General features: G+C 34.4%; 1 protein-coding gene across 1 annotated transcript; it reads left to right on the forward strand.

The window, feature by feature from the left end:
• Positions 1-14,326: 14,326 nt before the first annotated feature.
• On the forward strand, positions 14,327-18,296 carry LOC137391070 (uncharacterized). Its single transcript, XM_068077416.1, has 7 exons — positions 14,327-14,513; positions 15,032-15,131; positions 16,094-16,261; positions 16,434-16,568; positions 16,868-16,957; positions 17,082-17,341; positions 17,820-18,296. Exons 3-7 carry the CDS (start codon positions 16,189-16,191, stop codon positions 18,030-18,032), a joined length of 771 nt encoding a protein of 256 aa, XP_067933517.1. The 5' UTR covers positions 14,327-14,513; positions 15,032-15,131; positions 16,094-16,188; the 3' UTR covers positions 18,033-18,296.
• The last annotated feature ends 437 nt before the right edge of the window (positions 18,297-18,733 follow it).

The raw sequence follows: 18,733 nt of genomic DNA on the forward strand, positions 1-18,733 counted from the left end.
TGACAGTAGATGTGATAGTCCTGGGCAATGCACACTATACGGGGCCTACACTATGATGGATCAGAGCTGCGGTTTAATAGTCAGCAGCCATCTTGTCAAGGTAAAACTTTGACAGTTTTTACTTCACAGCCTGACAAAAACCGAAATTTTTTAGTAGTTATTAATACATAAACATGAAGTTGCTGATCTAGCTAAATAATTCATTCAAATAATGTGAAAGTGATTGTTGGTCGTAACTTTTTTACTTTGCAGTCAACGGAGACCACCAGCTCTAACGCCATGGAGCTGGAAGGCTTCAAGCGATGCCAGTCCGATCTAATTTCCCACGGCCTGAGAGTGATGTCCATTACAACGGATGTTGTTACAAAGGTTGTGTGCATACCGCAAGCTTGTGTTTTGGCTTATGCCGCAAATTCGTCACAGTGAGCGACGGCCTCTACCCGCCTGCTTGGTGTCTAAGATTCGGGCTCTTTTCCCACCAACGGATGATGAAGAAGAGTTTGCAGACTTGCAAACAAGATTTGCGGCATAAACCAAAACACAAGATTGCGGTATGCACATAACCTTTTCCGAGCAATTGGCGATGGCTCTCCAAATGAGAATAGATTATCTACCAAAACAATTATATAGAAACAATAATTGCTGATCATCAAAATAATCTCGATCTTTATATAATAAAATCATAAAACTAATACACTCTCTACTGTAGTAAGTGTACAAGCCAAATATAACAATTCTCCTTGTGTTCCACTAGTTCAGAATATGTGTGTTCAACCGATGCATTAAATGTGTAACACAAGAATTGTAGATAATTCATGACACATTAGCATAGCTTTAGTGTTATTGGCATTAAATGAAAATCCAACTCACTATGATATCGCAGGTAATTATTCCACCCCAACTCAAGGGGTGGACGCCACAAGTTCGTCCACACCAGGATGCATACACAGGCATTCATGCTCCCCGTGGTCATGGAGACAATGCGCAAACTCAGCATCATGGCAGCACAAACATTCATGAATAGATGGCATGTCTTGACAGCGCTTGCAGACACACCACTCTGTAGCCGGTGGTATTAGCTCCTAAAGAAATTAACAAATATGTCTATGCAACCATAGCTAATACATCAGGTCGATGTTATCCAACAGTATATCAGTGCAGCACTAGATTTAAATATTAAAATTGTTAATGTTGTCATTCAAGAAAAATCTGTAATTATTTTTTCGCAATATTGAAGCGATAATTATCATCATTAAAATCATATATAATAATATTTGTTCCATCACTCTCAAGCTAAAACTATTACTACTAGCTAGCTTGGCACATAAGAGCTGGCTAGTGGCGGTGCTTACTTGCTGGGAGGTTTGATTCTGTTGAGGATCTTCTTCAGATAGAGCGTCAGGCTCGAAACGCCAGGGTCTTAACTCTTCAGAATTTGACATTTTTTATGATCGCAACTCAGACAGGAATTGTCGAACGGAATGGCCAAGCCGAAACTGTAAAGCAGGGAGCATCTATATTTGATACGGGGTCTTAGGTAAAACCCGAAGTGTTTGTCATAAACTATTGCTACGATAAGTTTGATATTGAGCTTTATATCGGCCTTTCAATTCACGCGAGAACATCACGTGACAAGACAATAACCAAATGGCTCGGATACGTCATCGAAATCAAGAGATTCCAATCTACGGCGGCTTTTTGTTTTTGAGCTTTTAAGAGCTTTTCATCACATTTCCACATATTTGGCACCTACCACTCAACAGAGTAAGACATGGCGAATCTTTTGATACCAAATAACTGTAATGTGAATTTTGTTGCAAGTCAACCTTTAAAGGAAGATTACTCTAACAGTAGCCAAGAGCAGCAAAGAGTAGCTAGTAGCCCCAGTTTTGGCTAGCTCGGAGGAGATAAGTCTGGAAAGAGAAACTGATTTTGACAATACTTATGAAGAACTGGAGAAGATAATAAATGATGAGATACAGTGAATAACATAACTCGCAAGTATGTTCACAGCTATCTCCCTTTCTGTTATTTGGTGGTAATTGATTTGGAAAACTCATCATACTATCCAGAGATAAGAAGATGTGAATATGCCAGATGAGCTGCATTTTGACAAATTGCATAGTGTGTAGCCTCAGTCTACATTTTAAAAGTGACAATATTCAGGCTACTGTCTAATTAAAATAAACAAGACAAATTCTATTGTTACTACCTCAGTTCCTTACATTATTTACATGTGTAAAGAAAGAATGTTATGTCTCATACTTTTAATATGAATTGTCTGCTATGCATCTTTTCAAGTTTACATAAAATTATTGTCAAAGTTTGTAGCATGCTGAACAGCGACTAACTTAAAATTTATAATAAGTTAATTTTTGTTTACTTTAATTTTTTTAAATACTATCTGCTTGATCAGCAATATCCTTATGTGTAGTGAGATAGTGCAATATTAAATCTGGCAAGATGCTTAAAATAGAGGTAGCAAAATGTTTATTTACTAAAATAGACATTAAAAATTCATAAGATTATACTCGTCTAAAATAATATAATATTTTACTTTTTTATAAAACTTGTAATATAAAGTACAGAATTTAATTATTCAATATGTGCTACACTATTAGTATAGCAACACTTATAATACTATATATTGTAATGTATCAACATCTGCCATAATATATGTAATACTATTTAATACAACACACATGTATTGTAACTTGATGTAAGCAATGATATAAACCCCCCAACAGGATTGGCAACAGCTATCACATGGGCGGGGTTTAGGAATCGAGCCCTGTTAGGATTGTGCTAGCCTGGGTTTTCTTCGCTAACACAGTTCTCACGGGGTGGTCGCGTTGCCTTGTTAGGTTTTCGGGTCTAGATTTTCATTGCCTGTATGTTTCAATCGCGGATAATACCTGTTTTCTAGCAAACCAGCAAACACGTAATTCTCGTTTGTTACTCTTCAATTTTAGCGATATACTAGGATCCATTAAAAATAAAACATTTCAAATTACCTATTTTTACCAATTTTGAAACTGGTAGAGGTCGTAGTCTATGCCTAAAGTTGAATATAATTTACCCGAAATCACTCGAACAAGTCTTTTTTCCCTAGCTTTTGATAAATATTTTGCTACCTGTAATGTAAAATGACAAAGTTTTTCATTGTTGTCACATTGTTTAAACTGGCCAATAAGATGGTTTAGCAGGTAAAGCTGTACAATGTAGCTTTCATACTCAGAATCTAAATCCAAAACCAAAATTGGGCTATTTCACGATGGCGACTATTAATATCACGAATGTTTGTGAATGGCAAGTGACTAGTCATAATGGTGACAATATTGGGCAACAAAAATTATTTTATCACAAAATGAAACCAACTGATCAGTAAAATAACCACTATTGTTCATAATATTTTTAAATTTACAAGTGGCTTTATTCAGCATATTTCATTGTTCTGTTGCCATGTTTGGGTTCATCCCAACAGAGCCCAATTATTAAACCCTACCCATATGATACCCTTTGCCTATCCTGTGGAGGGGGGGGTTTATATCATCGGTGATACACCATAATATATTTGCTATACAATCTCTTTATTCAGCTAATAATAGTAATCAAAGCTGTAATATAATAGTAAGTCATTAGTAGTCGTTAGCACAGCAGCCAAAAAATTTCTAAATAACAATTAAATGACAGTATATAATAGCGTGATATAAAAAAACTAAAATATTACATGAATTAAGCAGGCGCCCATTACGTTTAACTTAAAAATGAAAGAGAGATCCAACTAGTTGGTGCCAATAAACACCCGGTACTATCCTGTGCAGATGCCCTAGCAGCAAGTAGCTAAGCAAACTGTTATAGCTTTAAGAAATAGTAAATACAATAAGTATACATTAAAAAGTTCTTCAACGGAAATTTTTGTAACAACGACTATAAGGTTCTACCGAAACAATTTTATGCAAAATTTCTAGTATAGCTTAACTCCTAAATAGCAACTTTAGTTTTATAGCGTAATATTATAACGTCGTAACCAAAAGCTCAATAAATGATATGAACTATGCTATATAAAGTTGTTTGTAGGCAGAAAAATTGGCTGTAGCTGAACAAACAATTAAACTATGAACTTAAAACCAAGCAGTTATAGCTCTGGATCCAAAAACATTGCTTCATAGCAAGCTTTTTTCTCTTATTACTTCACAAATAAAGGCTAATGTAGCGATGCTAGTTATCCAAAAGATAATAATAGAAGTATACAAATAAAAACATCCATGTATCAAGTAATGTAAGTTTAGTAAATATTGAGTTCCCCCAAGATAACTAGCCCCAGTTGAGTCTACTCGCCGCATTCCACTCGCCACAGACTAGTCAACTCGCCTCAGCTCCATCAAAGTCATTATTAGCTGTGTTCAATCAATGATATAAAACCCCCTCAAGATAGACGCCGGCTATCATATGGGTGAGGTTTAATGATTAAGCTCTGTTGGGATTGTGCTAGTCTGGGTTTCGGAGATAATGCCTTTCTCACGACGCAAAGATAAGATGATATGTAAGAATTATTTATTATTACATTGGTCAGACTCTGTGTAACCCAGACTCCTATAGGGAAGACATGCAAATACTTGGAGGGACGAGAGAGGAAACTGATGTTTATGTCAAGGACAAAGAACGAGCATGGAGGCGTAAAAAACAAAAGCGACGACGGAGAGATATACAGATAAAATTTCGAGAAACTAAAGCCCATCTGAAGATGAATGGAAAACATTTTGACACCAGCTCAGTGTCGGTCTGGGAATTCATTAGAGCCGCTCTACTAAACTTTTTATTTCAGGCATTTTTTGGACTTCACAAAAGTAACAGTTCAAGTTCATTTTAGATTGATTAGCTATACCTGCAAGAGCTGGAATAAACTACATAGCAGAGCACATGTCTATGTGTAGCAGAAGTGAATGATTGGGTTAAATAAAGGCAACAATGTTGTAGCAGGCATTGATAGTTATCAAGATATTGAATTTTTTTTGGGTTCTGGATTTGTAAACTGAAGTAAAGAATGTAAAAAAACTCATGTAATTATATTAACCATAATTATGAGATGTTGCAGCATATTCTGTAAATACTGCCACCTGGTGACAGAAATAAACAACCTTAAATATAAAGATTCCACCTTGTGATGTAAAAGTCAAGAACTACCAGTGATGAGTTTCAACACACTACCTCACTAATCATCATATCATGAAATGACTCAGCAGGAGTGCAAACATTGAGGTTAGTTGGTACATCGGGTAGAGTGCTGTGAAAATTCATCCACTTTCAAAAGCAAGTTGGTTGTTTGTATATAGCGAGTGATAGCCTACCAGAACAGATTATGAAAGTGTTGTACATTAGAACAGTAGAATTCAAAATATAAATATACAAAGTATGTAAAGTTCTTGTGTATAAGTTTGGTGATAAAGTAGTAACATCATTCCTTTCAGCTTTAATATTTGTCGTAGGGTCAGTATTACTAATATATAGAGTAAGTTAATTCTATAAGTCAGCAGTACTTACATACAGAGTATGTTAGTATTACAAGTCAGTACTACTAATATACTGAATATGTTGGTTCGATATTGTTTGCTAGGCCATTTTCCTCAGGTTGTACATGGTCATAGAGTTGCCATGTAACAATTTGTGTCAACATTTATGTGGTGATTATGTTTTATGACAGACAATGATACAAACAAATGCTAAAGAAGCTTTCTAATTAAGGCTATGTAGTCTGGCATATATGTTTGGCTTTGACTAAAATATCACAGAAGCAAATACACCCTAATGTCATGCATTTTAAAAACTTTTATAAAGTGACTGAGTCAATGCTTATCCAGCAAAAGCTATTAGCTTTATTCTTAAACCAAAAAACAAGAGATTCAATCATTCCTTTAATGAGTTGATGTCATTAATTATGATGTTATCTAATATAGAAATGCTACATATCTCTAAGAGTCAGTAACGATTTCAATTTTGCACAGCTGTTTCATGCATCATTTTCCATAGATTTTGGTCTATTCTATTACGCTCGAAGAGTTCTTGTTTCATTAGTTCATTAGTTCACTAGTTCTTGTAATCATTAATGGTTTATTACTTTAAAAAATATTATATGTACATTTAATTGTGAAATCTTTTATGAGGGGCTAAATATTGTGCTTGACAAGGCATGATGTTCTCCTGCATGTCTATGCATCTCACAAGGAAGTATCTGCTGCTGATTCTATTAGTGTCAGTTTTTTGGCAATCAATGCTTTTGTTTTTAAAGTCGAGTCACTTGTGATAGTCTGTGATGGAACCGCTAAAAATAAGAAACATGAGTACTATGTTAAATAGTTGTTATTGGCATACATCGGGAGGATCAATTGCAAAATGCTTCCATAAAGTATCTGGTGAATCATGCCGTAATATTTATACCAGGATCATTTTCAACACACCAGCTATGATTTCATGTTTTCCTGCTAGACTAGTTCTTTCACAAGTGTTTCTTCGATTAAAATTTTCGACCTTTCTATTATCTGTATTTCAGGCATTCATAAAGTGACAAGATCTGCTGATGGCTGTCCAGGGCTGTCATTGAAATTCCTGTCACAATTAATCATTATTCCACAAAGCTTTACCAAAGAAATGTTTGTACTAAACAGAATAACAGATTTATGGATCTGGTTGGTGATACACAATCATCCAGGGCCTACAAAGGGGCAGACTTTCCTGCAAAAATTTTTCTCTGATCCTGCAGATGACTCCATAGTTATCGATGATCACTCCTGACTTTAGAGACTTTTAGAAGAACAAATAGTCGTAGGTGAAGCGAAGGTTTAATGGGATAGTTAATATCAACACATGGAATTTTAACTTTCTCATACCCTGAGAGAAGAAATATATATTTTAATACAAGCTTGTCTATGTCGATTTTATATAATCAAAGCGTCATTGCAGCTGTTTATTATAATAATTAGTTTATGGTGTTCTGCAAATCAATCCAATTTCCTGTTTCACCCCAACAGTGTAGGTAAAATGGAACGCTACACTAATATCAGTGGGATCGTTTGAAAGATTCAAAATAATGCTTTTTTTAGTTTCTTATTCATTCAAATAATTTGAAAATAATACAGTGAATTACGTAGCTTTAAAGACAATGCATTATAAACCCAATTATATGCATAGCCCACGCATAAACTCATCATCCTCATCAGCTACTGCAATGCTTGCATTTCACCCATCCATTGTCAGTGTTATAATACATGTTGCCTATCCTGTGGAAGGGGCTTTAGATCATCGGTGATACACCATAATATATTTGCTATACAATCTCTTTATTCTGCTAATAATAGTAATCAAAGCTGTAATATAATAGTAAGCTGTTAGTAGTCGTCAGCACAGCGGCCAAAAAAATACTAAATAAAAATTAAGCGTGACATCAAAAACTAAAAGATTACATGAATTAAGCAAGTGCCGATTTCTACTAGCTTAAAAATGAGAGAGAGAGATCCAACTAGTTGGTGCCAATAAACACCTGGTACTACTCTGTACAGATGCCCTAGGAGCAAATAGCTAAGCAAACTGTTATAACTTTAAGAAATGGTAAATGCAATAAAGTAATATTTTGTGACAACGACTATAAGGTTCTCCCAAAACAATATAATGCAAAATTTATAGTATAGCTTAACTTTTAAATAGCAACTTTAGCTTTATAGCATTATATTATAATGTCGTAACCTAAAGCTCAATAATTGATATGAATTATGCTATATAAAGTTGTTTGTATGTGGAAACAGTGGCTGTAGCTGCTCAAACAATTACACTATGAACTTAAACCCAATCTGTTATAGCGCTAAATCCACAAACATTATGTTCCATAGCAAGCGTGTTTCCCTTATTACTCTAAAGATAAAGGTTAATGTAGCAGTGCTAGTTATCTAAAAAATAATAATAGAAGTATACAAATAAAAACATCCATGTATCAAATAAGTTTAGTGAATATTGAGTTCCCCTCAAATAACTTGCCCCAGTCGAGTCTACTCGCCGCATTCCACTCGCCACAGACTAGTCAACTCGCTTCAGCTCCATCAAATTCATCACTAGCAGTGTTCAATCAATGGTACAAAACCCCCTCAAGATAGGCGCCGGCTATCATATGGGGGGGGGGGGAGGGTTTAATGATCGAGCTCTGTTGGGATTGTGCTAGCCTAGGTTTAGTGGCTAACGCCTTTCTCACGAGGCTAAGATAATATGATAAATGAGAATTATTTATTATTACATTGGTCAGACTCTGTGTAACCCAGACTCCTATAGGGGAGACATGCAAATACTAGAAGGGATGAGAAAAGAAACTGATGTCTATGTCAAAGACAAAGGACAAGCATCGGAGTATAAAAACAAAAACAACGACAAAGAGATATACAGATAAAATTTCGAGAAACTAAAGCCCATCTGAAGATGAATGGAAAACATTTTGACACCAGCTCAGTGTCGGTCTGGGAATTCATTAGAGCGGCTCTACTAAACTTTTTATTTCAGTTATTTTTTGGACTTAAAAAAGTAACAGTTCAAGTTCATTTTTAATTGATTAGCTCTACCTGCAAGAGCAGGAATAAACTACATAGGAGAGCACATGTCTGTGTGTAGCAGAAGTGAATGATTGGGTTAAATATAGGCAACAATGCTGTAGCAGGCATTGATAGTCATCGAGATATTGAATTAATGTTTGGGTTCTGGATTTGTAGAATGAAGTAAAGAATTTAAAAAAACTCATGCAATTATATTAACCATAATTGTGCAATGTTGCAGTATATTATGTAAATACTGCTATCTGGTGACAGAAATAAACAACCTTAAATATAAAGATTCCACCTCGTGTTGTCAAGGTGATCAGTTTCAACACAATACCTTAATACTATAACTATATCATGAGATGACTCAGCAGGAGTGCTAACATTGAGGTTAGTTGGTACATCGGGTAGAGTGCTGTGAACAGTCATCAACTTTTAAAAGCAAGTTGGTTATTTGTATATAGCAAGTGATAGCCTACCAGAACAGATTATGAAAGTGTTGTAAATTAGAACAGTAGAGTTCAAAAGTATAAATATACAGAGTATGTAAAGTACTTGTGTATAAATTTGGTGATAAGGTGGTTACTCCATTCCTTTCAGGTTTAATATTTGCCGTAGGGTCAGTATTACTAATATATAGAGTAAGTTAATTCTATAAGTCAGCAGTACTTACATACAGAGTAAGTTAGTATTACAAGTCAGTACTACTGATATACTGAATATGCTGGTTCGATATCGTTTGCTAGGCCATTTTCCTCAGGTTTTACATGGTCATGGAGTTGCCATGTAACAATTTGGGTCAACATTTATGTGGCAATTATGTTTTATGACACACAATGATGTAGTCCGGCATATATGTTTGGCTTTGACTATAATATCACAGAAGCAAATAAACTCTAACGTCATGTATTTTATGAACTTTTATAAAGTGACTGAATCAATGTTTATCCAGCAAAAACTATTTGCTTTATTGTTAAACCAAAAAACAAGAGACTCAATCATTCCTTTAATGAGTTGATGTCATTAATTATGATGTTATCTAATATAGAAACGCTACAGATCTCCAAGAGTCTGTAACGATTTCAATTTAGCGCAGATATTTCATGCATCATTTTCCATAGATTTTGGTCTGTTTTATCACCTTAAAAGAGTATTAGTTCCTGTAATCATTAATGGTTTATTATTTTAAAAATATTATATGTACATTTAATTGTTAAATCTTTATTGAGTAGCTAAATTGTGTGTTTTTAAAGGCATGACGTTCTCCTGCATGTCTACGTATCTCACAAGGGAGTATCTGATGTCTACTCTATTAGTGTCAGCTTTTTGGCAATCAGTGCTTTTGTTTTTAAAGTCGAGTCACTTGTGATAGCCTGTGATGGAACCGCTAGACATAAGAAACATGAGTACTATGTTAAATAGTTGTTATTGGCATACATTGGGAGAATGAATTGCAAAACGCCTCCATAAAGTATCTGGTGGATCATGCCCTAATCTTTATACCAGGATCATTTTCAACACATCAGCTATGATTTCATATTTTCCCGCTAGACCAGTTCTTTCACAAGTGTTTTTTCTATTAAAATTCTTGACCTTTCTATTATCTGTATTTCAGGCATTTATGAAGTGACAAGATCTGCTGATGGCTTTCTAGGGCTGTGCTTGAAACTTCTGTCATAATCATTATTCCTCAAAGTTTTACCAAAGAATTTCTTGTACCAAACAGAATAACAGATTTATGGATCTGGTTAGTGATACACAAACATCCATGGCCTACAAAGGGGCAGACCTTGCTGCAACAATTTTTGTCTGATCTTACAGGTGATTCCATAGTTATCAATGGTCACTCCTGACTTTAAAGGCTTTTAGAAGAACAAAATGTAGTAGGGGAAGCGGAGGTTTAACGGGATACTTAATATCAACACATGAAATTTTCACTTTCTCATTTCCTGAGAGAAGTAATATATATTTTAATACAAGCTTGCCTATGTCTATTTTATATACTCAAAGCGCCATTGCAGCTGTTTATTATGATAATTACCTTTTGGTGGTTTGTAAATCAATCCAATTTCCCATTTTTCTCCAACCGTGTGGGTAAAATGGAGCGCTACGCTAATATCAGTAGGATCGTTAGGTTGATTCAAAATAATGCTTTTATTAGGTATTAATTTATTATAATAATTTTAAAACAGTATGGTAAATTACGTAGCTTTAAAGAAAATGAATTATGAACCCAATTATATGCATGGCCCACACATTAAGTCATCATCGTCATCATTGAGGCCAGCAAAGAGCTCATGAGCCCAGCTACTGCAATGCCTGCATTTCACTCATCTACGGTCAACGGTACCTATCCAGTAGGAATCATTGCAGTGTAGACAGCTAACGTCTCCGTCAATGTTGTTGCTACTTAATGGTGTAGGAGTCTTTTCTATTCTGGCCTCTTTAGTTTGTTTCTTTTAGATGTTATTTAGCCGCTTTTGAGTTTTTTTCTGCCAAATGAGCCAAATTTGCTTCATTAGTAAGTATTCCTCTGTTAGTGTTAAGTTTTGTGAATGTATCAGTTGATTTCTTAGAAAAGGTGCTATTTCTTTGGAATGTTAATGAAAATATGCGTGTCCTGAAGTTAATGCAGATGTTGATGATTTGCTTAGAAAAGGTGAAGGATTAGAATTACCCACTTATAGATATTGCACGCTTCTGTATTGTCAGTAGACGCTGCTCTCTCAAACATTTCATCAGTGAATACCTCACGATCTGTTGGGAGAATCACACTCCTCCTAAATTCACTTGTGGCATCTGCTGGAACTGAAGCTTTGACATAGGCCTTACCCAATAAAGTTGCTACTTCGTCTAACGTCACTTCATATCTTTGATTATTACATAGTCATACCTCAACTTCCTTGTCTTAGGAGGTGCTGCGTGAACACATCATAGACACCTCCAGGAGCTGCATGCAGTGGCTATGGTGTGGTGGCAAGCAAAGTTTAGTAACTTCACTGCGTTTTGTATTACAGTAAGATTCTGTTTGTGGTTTTTTGTGGCCATCAAGGGTCAGCAGATCTGGGCTGTTTCGGGTAGACCCAGTGTGCTTGAGAAATTGTTCAAACCATATTTCAAACATTTGAATTGGAAATCTATGCAGAAGGATGTGTGACACAGAGGGAATCTGGTGGGCCCCTAACTTGAAATAGAGCTTTATGCAGACTCGAGAACAAATTAGCATGGAAAAGACAAACATTCTAACAGCATTCATGCGCATTAATTTAGTGCTCAAGGTACCTTATTTAGCTGATTTCAGAGGGCCAACCTGGGTTTTTCTGCAAAGAGAAACCACTTTTGATGTTTTGGCTTGCAATTTAGTAACACCTATCTCATCCGTGTAAAATATCCTACTTGCTGGAAATTTTTTAGCTTCCTGAATACTCTGCAGGAGGTCAAAAGATGAGGATACAGATCGCCTGTTGAACCCTCGGGCTCGTGCTGTGGAGGTAGCCTTGGGGCTTCTCAGTGACAATTTATGACTACTCATGAAACTTCTCATCTGATCCCAACCAGAATGTTCTGACTCATTGTGGAATGGTTGTTGAATGTTATTGCTCCTAGCACATTGATTTGCCAAACTATGCAGCCCAGTTGTAGTTAGACCATACAACTTCCATAGACCATCCATAGACTTTACATATGCTGCAAGCTCAGCCTCTTGATTAATTGTAAATGTAGTTGGTTTACTGCCCAGTCCTTAACTATTTTCTTGGAATGGTTTGTTGTCATTCTTAGACCGGGGCTCTAATGTACTTTTTTGGTACACCATACTTCTTTACGGCACCCAGGTATCCACATTCATCTTCCTTTACTTCAGCTATTGCTTTAAGCATAGAATCATTATCCCATGACTGCCTGTTGATTTTTCTTACATAATCTCGTAGCATTTTGACACCTAAAAAGCTAGAAAGTGTAATGAAACGAAGTTTCACAGCTTGAGGTAAAATTGGGATAGCTTTGGGTAAAACGGGATACAAAGTATCTTATTTTACCAAATTCTCTTAGCCTATAAAGTTTATGTGTAAAAAGAAAGTGAATAAATTAATCATTTTTAAATTCTATGCCATCTGAGGCTTAAACACTGAAAAGGTTTTGAAAGTTGTTACTGGTTTTAAAACAGATAATTTGTGATTTAGTAACTAGTCACATGACCTTTGGTTTTTGCAAAAAATTTGAAAAGAAATGAAAATCTTTTACAAGTTTTCTAATCTTGAAAAAATAAAATATGACCTTTACATTCAGTTAGCATAGGTCACTGGTATTCTCTCTGTGTTAATTAGTATTTGCTACCATTGTCCTATATACAAAATATTGCTTTATCCCATTCTACTTCATAACTTGACATACTCCAAATTCCCCTATCTTTACACTTGAAAACTTAAGCTTTTTTTAAAACAGACATTTGTGTAAAAGTAAACAAATTTCTCACCGTTTGTCATAAAATAATGTTTTCTGTCAATGATATTATCTAAATGATACTACAAACATACACAAGTGAAAATATATTGCGGCACCAATGATCATGCAATTAATGAAGTACTGAGTGTTACTAAATACTTATAACTTTCAAGAACTTTACAGCCATGTTCAAGTATAAATCAATGACATATGTTGAACTCAGTTAACACCAGTGCTCTTCAGCAGACAATAGGGTCTATCCTAAAATAAATTTTGTTTATTATCTGTGTTGCCATAATTAAACAAAAAATTAGCTAATATTCAATACACATCAGAGTATACATGAAAAAAGAACCCTAACATTAGTTTAAAAATAGCTGGTATAAGCGGATGGTGGAAGCACTGACATTGTGTGCTCCACATTAGACATTTTTTGATGAAATTTAGTGTTTACAGACCAAAATTTAACTTTCTATTTTAATCACTTTTGCAGATGATCTAGGGTAGACAGCTGTCAGAACTGATTGAATGCCTTTGCTAGTGAAATGGATGAAACAGTGAAATGTGAATGATGTAATATTTCACTCGGACAATGATGCAAACACACATTACTTGACCCAATTTTCTATAAACGGAAGCTGATGCTCTACCAAAGTATAAAAGCAGCTAGACATGAATATCACTAACCAGAAGGTGCTGCTGTCTAAGGCAAGTGTATTACATATACAACTAGTCTTCGATTCTGCTTATTAGGGTTGAACTTTGAACTCGAAAACATATACATAAATATTTTCAAAAAACATTTTGATTTTTCACTTACAAAAATATTTTATGGTATGAATTTGGTGTTACCACAAATTGTCAAAACGTATTTTGCGCCGATACAAATGGAGAAACATCCAATAGGATTCTTAATACCAAAACAATGAAAACAAAAAAGGCTCCCTTTGCATACAGTTGTATGGTAGCATTTGTATTCATCATCAACATTAATATATTTAATCATTCAGTTTAATTTGAAAATTAAACTTCTTTAGTTAAATAATTCTACAATTATAAAATTTACTTGCAAGAAAAGCAGTTTTAGTTAAAAGCATCAAAGGGAAATTTCGTAATAAATTCTCATAAAAGAACTCGCTTGTCTGGTATGCCTTATTACTATTATTGTTATGTTATCATAATATTATGATTAAAGTTTCACACATAGGATGGTGAGCATTAAATGCAGTGATCTGAGTAAAAATCATATTTTTAGAGCTTTGATCTATAAGTTTTGTATCTATAAACTTTTGTATACTAATTTTAGATTACATAATGGAAAAAGGCTATGTAGTCAAGCAACAGAAGCGTAATGATGTCATCCAGCTATTGACTGCTGTTATAGCAATATCTGCTCTGGTTGTCTCTGTCTACTCTCAAATAAGTTACCAGTTGTTACAGAAGGATGTTGTTCATTTAACCAGTAGACTAGATCAGCTAGAAAGAACTGGAATACAGGTGAGAAGTTATTAAATATGTACATTAAAATACTACAGGTGACCTAAATAATGGTCAATGTTACAATAATGTATTCTGAACTGATACAAGTAGGAATGTACAGCAGAGCTTAATGATTTTTAATTTTGTTGTGACCCTGTGAATGGTCACATGAGAGTTTGTTTTCATTTTAAAAGTAGTTTTGTCACATATGTTTGAATATCTTAAAGTGCAGGTACATATAAATGACTAAATACTTGCAACTCTATATAACATACAATATGATTATGGTGTATGTTCAAAGCATGTTGTGTATAATATGAACAGTGAACTTAGAACATGCACTTGTGCCTAGCATCGATTCTTCTTTAACATAAATCTTGGTTTTATAGAGAAAAAAATCTAGAAATTATATCGCATCAAATGATAAAAAATTTATTAAAAAGATAAATGAATTTGAGCTGTTCACTTATTGAATAAGAAGCTGTTTCAGATGCAGAGGTTCATAGGATTGTGATATTAGAAAACTTTATATGTAGGTTTCAATGATGTCTCCAGCTGATATGGAACATGCCTTACAAAAAAGATCAGCAGAAGACGAGGGTATCAGTGATGGTGTACTGAGTCAATTATCACCAGGTAAATTAGCTAAAATGTAACAATCACCAAAGCAACATTTTAATAGATCTTTGGTATTCAGCTTTTATATCAAAGCAATAGACTTTATAACATAGTTGTTAGTTTGCTAGTTTTCTACAAGAGGTAGAACAGCACACAACAGTACTTTTACAGAGGAATTGTTCAGTTCCTCAGCTTTTCGCTGGATATATGGATTTTTTTCAATTTAATTACTGTTATTTTCATGGTACCATGATGAAAAGAGAATTGTTTTCTCAATGCACTACTAACATAAATAGGTAACTCTCAATTGATTAATAAGAATCATAGAGATGCGCATTAAAGGAATTATTAAATTACCTCGATATATCATAAACTGACACTACTTCGGGCCTGTGAGCTGGATAATTTTGGTATAACATTGATCTGCTCAAAGTATTAGATAGCTATAAAAGATTAAAATGTAGTTTAACTCATGTTTAACTGTAAAGCCTAAACAAAACTATTACCCTTACTACTAAGATTAGCGTTGGTTAGGAGAGCAAAACTCCTCAATACAAATATTTTTTTGAAAGTAGTGAGGAGTAAACGTGTTAAATAAATAGAGACTTGCTATTGATTAAGACTTGATGATGTCATGACTGGTGTAATCAGACCTAGATATACAATGGTTATTAAATGTATAAATGTTGATGATATTAGTAGGAATGCTTATAAATGTGTTTGCATGTACAGGTTTAATTAAAACAATTTGGACAGGCAGAAAAAAAGTCAGTGGAAACTTTAAATATATCCTTTTATTATCACAATGCTGGTGTTCTGTATTGCGTAAATGTCAACTAGACAATTTTGAAAGTTTTTAGAACTTTTACTCAAGTTTGTATTTGGTTTTACTCATAGCACATTTAGATTATTTTAATTTTCTGAAAAACTTCAGCATCGAAAAAGAAACCAAAAACTATTGTAACATATTTTCCCAACAGGACAACTTTCATACTTAAGATGACCTCCAGGAAGAGATGGTAGGGATGGTAGAGATGGTAGAGATTGTGAAGAGTCAGATCTGGCTGGACTGAGTATGAGGGTTGGAAAATTGGTAAACCAGACCAAGTCAGTTGTAGCGCGACTATCTGCCAGGCCCTCTGATAATGGTATGTTTGCAATATTTAATAAGTTGAGCATCATTTAAAGAGACACTACATTTCAATGAAAAGGAAAACAGCCCATATTGGTTTGGGGTAAATTATTTACAGAGTAAAAATGAGTATTGCACTACAAAGCTTTATCTTATGTTGAGATAAGAAACACCAATATTATTTTCAGAAGAACTCCTACAAGAGTTTAACCAAACAATTGCTCATGGGTTGCTGAGCCTCCTCCAAAGCAACAACAGAAAGTTGGAAGAAATTGAGCAACAACTGCAGGAAGATGACGAGAGAAGAGGACTTTCTTCAGCAGGTTAGAAGAGTTTCCCTTTTGCAGTACGCTGTAAATTTTTTTAAGATTTGGTATAAAGAAGAGCTGGAAATTAATAAAACCGTTATTCTGAAAGCAACAGGAAGTTTGCTCATGGTAGATTTAATGGGTGATTTATGATGAAAGACTTGAAAAATCTTTACTGCTCATTATGTGCAAAACATTTAGATGCTAAACAGAAATGTATGAGACTTAGATCTGTGATAACGAAAAATTGAAAACTAGACCTTATTTTTATATAAAATGGAACTTTTGCAACATGGAACTTGATCATTTTGTAGTTGATATACAACCAGCTTCTGGGGGAGGAAGTTCGTACATCAGATGGGGCAAGAAATCATGTGGTAACTCTTCGGAGCTTCTCTACACAGGTTGGTTACAATAAATATTTACTTTATTCTAGTTTCTTACAGCTGACTTTACCAAGCAGAGAAGGACTTGCTATTCTGATGTTCCGATGTTCCGATGTTCCGATGTTCTTGATGTTTCCTACAGGGCTAGCAGCAGGGCAATTCTATGGTCATGAAGGAGGCTCATCTGTCTATACATGTCTCCCATCAGAGCCAGAGTATAACTCATATTTAGCTGGTGATCAGGGTAATTACATATATGGAGCAGAGTACCAGACCGACTCTAATATATTTCCCAGTCGTATGCATGACCAGAATGTACCCTGTTCCAGATGCTACCTTCCTAGCAGGTCAACAACTATTATGATACCTGCTCAAAGAACTTGCCCATCATCTTGGAATAAGGTGAATTATCATATATCATCTTATGTAAACTGATCTTGCATATTCACTGATATTATAAAATACATTTTCAAAATGACAATTTTGTTTCATACATTAGTTTAGTTTCAGTGTCCTATTACATATACCGGTAAGCCCTACTATCTATATTAGCAAGAAAGTAATTAATTTGCTAGTTTTATACCCATTATAGAATAACACCATGCGGCTTTTTGCAGCAAGTTTTCTCGTTTGCTCAGTTTGACACAAAGTTTTGTGTCTTAAATGCTATTATCATCATAGTTACATGATAACAAAGAAGTTGGTTTCTCATTTACATCACAAACATAACTGCATAACTCCCAATTTAATGAGAAGATAGAAATGCGAAAAGAATTAGACCAATAATTGCAATAAGATAAATATGCATACATAATTAAGTTAGTAAATATAGGAATGTGAGCAATAATTAAATATAAAAACTGAGCTCATTTTGGTTTAGGAGTACGAAGGATATCTGATGTCAGGACACTACAATCACAAAAGAGCGTACAACTATGTTTGTATGGACAAAGAACCAGAAGCCTTAACTGGACTACATGCCAATACAGATGGAGCGCTGTTTTATTTTGTTCAAGGAAGCTGCGCCCACCTTGGATACTGCCCACCTTATATTCAGGATGCAGAATTAGCTTGTGTTGTCTGCTCTAAATAGCATTCTTCATGTGCACTGAGTTTATGAGCTAACTAAATTAAATAGTCACAGGGTAACTTTACTGACTAATTGTTTCCTTAACCTTGTTAGCTGATTATATAACTTTTTATGAATATTAATTATACCAACAACGTAATCTGAAACTCCAAATATTCCTTCCCAATATTAATTTTTTTCATTTAATCCAAAATTATTTACCCATGTAAAGACTTGTAACAAACTATGGAAATAGTTTATGCATGTAATATTTTCCAAAGGCAAAATATAACAATATAAATAATACTTTTGGTAATGTACTGTGTTGATTTTTTATTAAAGTACAGCTCGACAAAATATTTTAGAAGCCATGTACCTGCGATTCAACAAAATGCAAATTGTTTTTCAAGTATCGTGTACCACTAATATATCAATTAATTCGACACATTTTTGGAAAATTATAAACTAAGTGTCAACATTCAAGTCAACTTATGTGTTCTGTAGTTTCACAGCTGATACACATATTGCTTGCTTTAGCTGAGTTATGTGATCCATTGTTAACCAGGAATGACTACTCTGAAACTTAATCCAATTTACCCAACTGATCTCTCTTACAAACTAACTATATGTCTATAATTCCACAGCAAAAGTCAGATATATAATTAAATAAATATAATCAATAATTAAAACAATAAAAAACATCAAGGAAATACTTTACAAAAAAC

The sequence above is a fragment of the Watersipora subatra genome, chromosome 3, assembly GCF_963576615.1.
Source record: "Watersipora subatra chromosome 3, tzWatSuba1.1, whole genome shotgun sequence".
In the NCBI taxonomy this organism is placed as follows: Eukaryota; Metazoa; Bryozoa; class Gymnolaemata; order Cheilostomatida; family Watersiporidae; genus Watersipora; species Watersipora subatra.